The sequence below is a fragment of the Chanos chanos genome, chromosome 1, assembly GCF_902362185.1.
Source record: "Chanos chanos chromosome 1, fChaCha1.1, whole genome shotgun sequence".
In the NCBI taxonomy this organism is placed as follows: Eukaryota; Metazoa; Chordata; class Actinopteri; order Gonorynchiformes; family Chanidae; genus Chanos; species Chanos chanos.
This window is the reverse complement of record NC_044495.1, coordinates 29249711-29257210: the sequence shown is the minus strand read 5'-3', so window position 1 is coordinate 29257210 and position 7500 is coordinate 29249711. Positions and strand designations below refer to the sequence as shown.

Below are 7500 nucleotides of genomic sequence, written 5' to 3'. Positions count from 1 at the left end.
CAGACAGAGATTGGACGATGAGGAGAGTGACGGACACGCTGTCATTCACTTACCCCTGAACTCTTACTGCAGCAAGGCATCACCTTCCCGTTCCCCCCAGACCCTGGACAGCCCCCCGACCCTTCACAGCTCTATGGTAGGTCTGCGCCCCCATCACCCCCCCACACCCCTACCACCACCACCACCACCACCCAAAAATGTCCCTTCTACTGTTCATTGTTCAGCTGATTTGTCTCCTCCTGCATTTTGTTTATTCAGTATAAGCAGCTCACACTTTGCCGTTTAGTCAGTGTAAATATCTACTGCTGATTTCCTAATTCTTCTGTTGTTCTGTTAGAAGAGGCCTCCCATACGAATGTTGCTTATCCCATAAACCACTCACAGACACTCCGAACCTGAACCACTGTGTCCCAGATCTGCTCCTACAGGCCCCCTGAAAAAAAACTGAGAAATACTACTGTAAACTCTCTCTGTCCACTGAAACCAGTGAGTTGCAATAACTCATCTATTACTCTACTAAACTACACCAAAAATTTGTTACTCAACCGCCACAAGATCATAGACTCCTACCCACCCACAAACACCATCCACGCTACCCTCCACCTACACTGCTTCCTAGTGGTGTTTACTCTCGTTCCTTCATGTCCATGTGTTTGAAGCTCTAGTCATGCTTTGCGTGATGTCATATCCAGACACAGAGAGACACGCCCACTCACTGTGTCTGTTCTGGATGAATCAGAGCTATTTCTAGAGCATAACCTTATTTTTGGGGGGGATGAAGTGAATGAGTGTGTGTGTGTGTGCTGATGCAATGAGTCAGTCTGAGAGAGAGAGGAAACTTAGAGGCAGTGGTGTGTCGTCTCCAGTGTTTGTTCTTTTTTAAATCGTAGGCTTTGACTTTTAATCAGCTCTCTGCTCCCCTCCACGGGTCTCCTCCCAGCCCCTGTAACTCTGCTTTGTGTGTGTATTGTCTCAGTTCTTAGTCTTTTTTGTGGAATGTTGTGGACCGAATGTTCTGATGAAAATATAAATATTTTCTAGTGGAGACGACCCCCCCCCCCCCCCCCCCCCCCAAAAATGATACTGCAGTTATTCTTCAAACAAAATATTTATTTGGTTATGTTTTGGGTAATATTGTCAAATGGAAGTCAATTTGAAGTCCCAACCAGGATACACAGCAAATGTGTGTATGGCCGCTGTGACCCTGCTCTGTGTCTCACGTTGATGCACACCTGAGCAGAGGAGTGTCGTTTGTTCTGACCTTTCCCCTGTTGCTTTCTATCGTTTAGATAAGCATGTGTGTTTGTGTGTGTTTGTACAGACACTAGACTCTGAGAATCAATGTGGCTGTAAAACAATGAAATGGTACTTAAGGATCCTAATTGTAAGCTAATTTTGTAATTAACATGGAGATTAGAGGGTGCATTGGACTGTGCTGTTGTGGAAAAGTTTCTACATCATAAACCAAAGTCCTCTCTCTCTCTCCCTCTCTCTCTGTCTTTCTGCACGTTTATCATGTTTGGCTGTACCCAGTGATGTATCCATATCAGTTCTGTCATAGTAAAGCTGATCAGCCCCCCAGACCAATGCCTGATATATTGAACTGAACACCCTTACTTTTCCACGTAATACTGAACGTTGTAAATTCAAAACAAGGGTAGATCGCCAGAGAGAAACAGAAATTTATTTGTATGAGTAGCGCTATTATAAATATTAGTATTATAACTGTAGTTCGTGTGATTATTATTATTATTATTATTATATGCAGATGTTTTGTTACGTTGGGTATTTCTGCAATTACTGACAGTCTGTTATTTCTCTCAACTTGTGCGGAAAAAAACGCGCCTTCGCTGTCTAATATGATAGACGTGTTTATGTGGAGGAGCACAGCGTGTTATGTTTGATGTGGATTATTAAACCGTAGCCATCGCGGATGGACGGATTTTTTCCTTCTTTTTTTTAAGCGCGAGCTGCCATGTGTAAGACGTTAAGTTTTTCCTGAGCTTTAGCGGCAATCCGATCCGCGCTGACTGGCAGCAGAGTTGAGCGAAAGGGAGATTTACACGCGAGGACGCGGAGGGGCTTTGTCACGCCAATTGTCTGAAGTGATACGGAGTGGAAATCGACTCGGCGAGTCCCTGGGTAGCGGGGCTGGTTTACAGGCGCAAGTGAGAGAAGATTACCGCTTTATCTTGTCATACTAAATTAACACGGCAACGCTGCTCCTCGGCTGCACTGACCTCTTCATCCTGAGACGCGGGCGGTCGGAGTTGAAAGGAGCCTTTTTTACAGTCCGTTTCTTTACAATTGCGTTACTGAGGAATAAGGGAAAGAACCGTGTTTTTTCCTTGTTCATTTACTTTTATACGGCGAAAGATCGAAGCTTAGTCAAAACGGAAAGGTGTGAAGAGCTTTACATACAGGTGATAATTGTAAGGTGTTAATTAATCCCTTTTGTCGGCCTAATGAGCGATGCGCTTTAGACAAGACGCAGACGTCCGCCCATTTCATGTCCAATTTGAACTGGTTTGCTGCATGTTTGCGTCTTCAAATATGAAGCTAATTTTGAACAGATTTAAACCAGTTCTCCGTGAAGAAAATGCTCCAAACGACGAACGCCTTGGTCACACGCAATTACTCTCGCCAGTGCTGTAATGAATAAACAATTTAATAATATGGATCCAACAAACTGTTATTTTTTTAAAAGCATTAAGGCTGTTTGTTTTCTGTAATTTTCTTAAACATATTCATTTGGACAACTCAAAGTATGTGAAAAACGCCTTAAAACTATTTGTTGAAAATAATTTGAAAATATTTCTCTCTTTTGTTTTTTCTCGTAACATAAAAGGACGTCGTGTTTCGGTCGTTAGGCCTATGTCAGTATTACCAAAAACGTGAACAGTTCATTTATTCAGATCATTAATGTATATGTCACTAAATACTATCATGCCAGAATTAGTTGAAAATATTCGGGTGGATGGACGTGTCAAGAACCATTTTTATAAGTCATTAAATAGGCTATCCTAATTTGGATCAATAAAACGAAAAAACATCCACTGTTTTTTTTTTCTTCCTCTGTAAGTGAGGACAACTTCACAATGTTCAACTATGATCTTACTATCTCTGTAAATCGGAATCTAAATGTATAATTGAACAAACGCAAATCTTCCAGACGAGATTACACAGTATTTAGTTCTGTGTTAACTGTCCAGTTCTGTTGCTGTCTTTAGAGACAAAGAGCTCCTCTTAATTTTAAAAAACAGTGCAGAGGGAAGATGGAGGAATAAAAAGAGAGATGGAACAAAAGGAAAAGGGAAAAGTGATGGAAGGGGTAAAAAATAGCATTGTGCATTTGTTTTTTTGGCACGATAGAACTGTGTTTAAATCTGTCGCTGTCACACAAGGAGCTTAAGAAGACAAAAGTTGTTTAATTCTGTTGCCGTGCATTGGCACTAAAAGGATAAGAAACCCGGGCTGTTGAACGAGCCACACTTTCACTTTGTTCCAGTCATTTTGGAGGAGAATCGACATCTGAAAAAATATATATATAAATATATATTGAACTAAAAGCAGAACCGCCCACACCAGCAGGCTTGCAGAGCAAACATGTATAAATACATATATTCACACACACACACACACACACACACACACACACACACAGACACACACGTACACTTATACAATCTGCTTTACACAATTACTAAGACAGACAAGGCCTCAATATACAGGTATGTATGTGCACACTTCAAGCATATGAATAGAGACAAACATGCATGCGCGCACACATGCGCGCGCACACACACGCACACATATACAAAAAGAAAAACATTGTGTAGGTCACAGGCGTGAGGTTTGAGTTGGACTTTGTTGTAAGCGTAAACAAGGTACTTAACCTGAATCTAGTCAGTACAGTAGACACGTCTCTCTCTTGTGGATTATACATTAAAAAAAAAAAACATAAGCTATTTAAAAATCTCTGTATGAAATAGTTTGCATGTCAAGACATAAAGACAGACAGTATCTCTGAGCTGCTGAGGTTACATGGAATCCTCTTGAAGGAGGAATGACCTTACTTATGTCTCTCTGTCTCTCTCAATCTCAATGTCATCAGCACTGACGTGAAGTGGAAGAAGACGGGCTCCCCCCAACCATTACTATCTTTGTTTGTTTTGTTTTTGTGACATCTTTCTAGAAAGAGAGAGTGCTGTTTTTTTAAGTAGGCTATGGATTAAATCAATTGGATGTGACAGGTGTGACAGCTTGTTTAAGATGCATGCCACACTAATGTGGGCAGAGAGAGTGCAGAAAATGACTGGCTCTCTGTTTTTCTCTCTCTTTCTTTCTCTCTTTCCCTCTGTCCCAGTTCTTTCTTTTTCTCTCTCTCTCTCTCTCTCTCTCTCACTCCGTCGTTTTCGTGTCGGAATCGCTTTAGTGGTGTCTGTTTAATGTTGATGGCTTCATGACTGTGGTCCAGGCAACCTGTAATGTGTGTAATGCTGGGATTCTCTTCAGTTGCACTGGACTGGTAACAGTAGACAGTACTGAATGAGTAAAATGAAAGAAGGTTTGAACTGAGCTTGGCTCTCTCTCTGTCTCTCTCTCTCTCTCCCTCTCTCTGTCTCTGTCTCAGTCTCTCTCTCTCTGTCTGTCTGTCTGTCTCTCTCGCTCTCTCTCTCCCACTCAGCAGAAAACATAGGCTTTTAAATATACAGCTCAGAAGCCAAGGTGAAATATTATTATGTAAGCGCACCATATTTGCATATCTAAGACCGTTGTTTTTTACCGCTCTCCTGTCTCCATGACTGTGTCTTTCCATTTGTTGAATGGTTATTTCTCCCCGTCAGCTCGAGTGATATCTCTGATTCTCTCCCTCTGTGTATGTGTAGTCATGACTGGTTTAGGTGTTTGAGCCAAACGGCTGCACGCGAGTAGAACACTGCTGCTGATAATGATTATGAATGATGAATAACATTCAAGCACACATTAATCTAACTTCACTCTGACGCTCCCATGCCTCCTATTTCACTCCGTCTGATCTGGAAAAGAAAGCGCAATGAATTATTGAGTGTGTTGACTTCTTCACCATCAGGTGTGCGAAAATATGCAGATAGCTGCAGAGTGGGAAATTCTCCACAACTCATTTCTACACAGTAACACTTTTCAAATATTCTATCTGTCCGCTACCTTTGATTAAGAACACTTGTAGGTGAAAATACAGAAATCATTGCTGTGAAGATAAATACTATTAATAAGATAACACTGTTTTTAAAAATTTGATCAACAGATCATGCCTTTAAAATTAAGAAAATAGACTCAGAAAGTGTAGTTTAGGTTGGTCACTTTGAATGACTGATTTGTTTCTGTCTTAAAAGTTTTATAAAAAGCTATGCGTGCATGTCAGTTAGTACAGGACAGCAGAAATCCTTATTCACTTAACTATTATACTCATATCAAGTGAACATCAAACCACAGGGGTGTACACTCACCTCCCGGCTTCTCTTTAAAGATGGATCATGTTATTGAAAATGAACTGCCAGATTGAAAGAGTGCACCGTTTTCTGAACTGCCATTCCAGTGTCTGTTAGTGTGTGTGTAGGAGTTTTGTAGAGTGTAGTTTGGTGCTTGTATGTATACACTGTGCGTAGGTGTGCATCTTTGCATTGGATCCTCATGGTGTATTTGGCTGTGATGGTGGTGCATAACATTTGGTGGTATTGGGTGTTGTTGCTTTAAGTGTGAAACGTTAGAGAGAGGATGTTCAGGGCTTTGGCTTTGTGAGATTAAGTCATTGTCTAACCCACGGGAGCCGACCTGTCCGTCACCCAGGTGCTAGCTAGTGAGAGAGAATAGGAACCACAGATTAGCCAAAGATTAACCCAGATTATCCCAGCTGGACTATTGACCCTGTCTCCAAATACCTGCTTCGTTTTGTAATTAAACTTTACAAAAGAAATCTGCTGTCCTGGGTCAGAGCCAGGGTGTATGTGTGTGTGTGTGTGTGTGTGTGTGCGTGTCTTTAACAACATGGTGTTGCATTAACTCCACAGAACATGTCATTTTAATTTCAAAAAGTTTAAGAACAATTCTTCAGCAGCATTTGTTGTTTTCCTGGTGGCACCAAGCATAACACAGTTTTTTTGGGGGGGTTTTTTTGAGCTGTCGGGTAATTATAATTTAAATTATGGTAATACCATACACATATTCTGCTGTGATAAATTGGCCATTGTATATGTATGAGAAAATTTGACATCTGAAAGTGATAATTTGATTGACTGAGCAATAAACTCTCCTGCGCTGACGTTAGAGTGGTGTATCTCTGAGAGGTCAAGTGAAGTATAGCTTTAAGTGACATGGCAGTTTTCTATCTGCCTTTGTGATTGTCAAGTGTCTTTTTTCAAGTACTCATCTTTTTAAGAGAAAAAATTAAGAGGAAAACTTGGATATGCTTAAATCTTTGGAATGTGGAAAAAATGGTCTTTTTTTCAGAGGAAGAAAATGTTTTTGCTGCCCGCTTTTCTGTCTGGTTTTTTTTTTTTTTTTTTGCTTTTTTTGTTCCTGCTTTTTGTCCGTGGAGATTCCAAGTGCAAACACTGCAGACTGAGAAGGAGTTGTATGGTGTTGAAGTTTAAGTGATTAGAGATGAATGAAATTGGAAAAAGTGAAACTCTTGCTCTCTCAGCTGCTTTTTTTTTTACTTATTTCTTCTTATTGCATTCCTCTCATCCCTCTCTTTTTCTCTCTCTCTCTTTCACGGTCTCTGTTTCCCCTGTACTCTGTCTCTAGGAGCAAGATGGCAGTAAAGGCTTGGCCCTTAGCCCGTACACCCAGCACAACACGTCTACCTCACCCAGCGGCAGGCCAGATGAGGGAGCCCGCTCAGGGAGTGAGGGTGGCTCTGCTACTGCACTTGGGACCCCAGAGAGACGCAAGGGCAGCCTGGCTGACGTAGTGGACACACTGAAGCAGCGTAAGATGGAGGAACTTATCAAAAGTGAGCCTGAGGGTGAGTGCTGTACAAACACACATGCACACACACACACTCTATATATATATATACACACACACACACACACACACACACCATATAACTGCTGTAGTTCTCGGTGGGAACTGCTGTAGTTCTCGGTGGGGTTGCAGAAATGTGAGGTTGGCAGGTTTTTAGGAGCACGACTGGTTGTCTCTCTCCCTCTCTCTGTCTCTGTTCTATCTATCTGACTGTGGTATCAGCTGTGTGAAGTCATTGTGTGCTGTGTTTTGCATAATTATGGCAGGCTGATTGGGTAGGAGCTCGCAACCTTAACTGCTAATGTGTGTGTGTGTGTATTTGTGTGTGTGTCTACTTTCTCTTTGCTGGAGTGCTTCAGAATTTCACAGGTCCTTACTGCTGTGCTTATTCTCATGTAAAAGAATGTTGTCCAATCAAACAAAGCTGAAATTCACAGTGAGTGCACACACACCCATACACACACGCATGCATACACACATGCATACACACAC

General features: G+C 41.6%; 1 protein-coding gene across 4 annotated transcripts in view; it reads left to right on the top strand.

Moving 5' to 3' along the window:
* sox5 (SRY-box transcription factor 5) overlaps nt 1-7500 on the top strand; it is a 69252-nt gene that overhangs the window by 10509 nt on the left and 51243 nt on the right. For all 4 annotated transcript variants that reach the window (XM_030770607.1, XM_030770625.1, XM_030770616.1 and 1 more), the window contains exons 2-3: nt 1-136; nt 6787-7006. The exon at nt 1-136 is cut by the window's left edge and continues 66 nt beyond it. In XM_030770607.1, the coding sequence (XP_030626467.1) occupies nt 1-136; nt 6787-7006 (356 nt within the window). The remainder of the gene's footprint in view (nt 137-6786; nt 7007-7500) is intronic.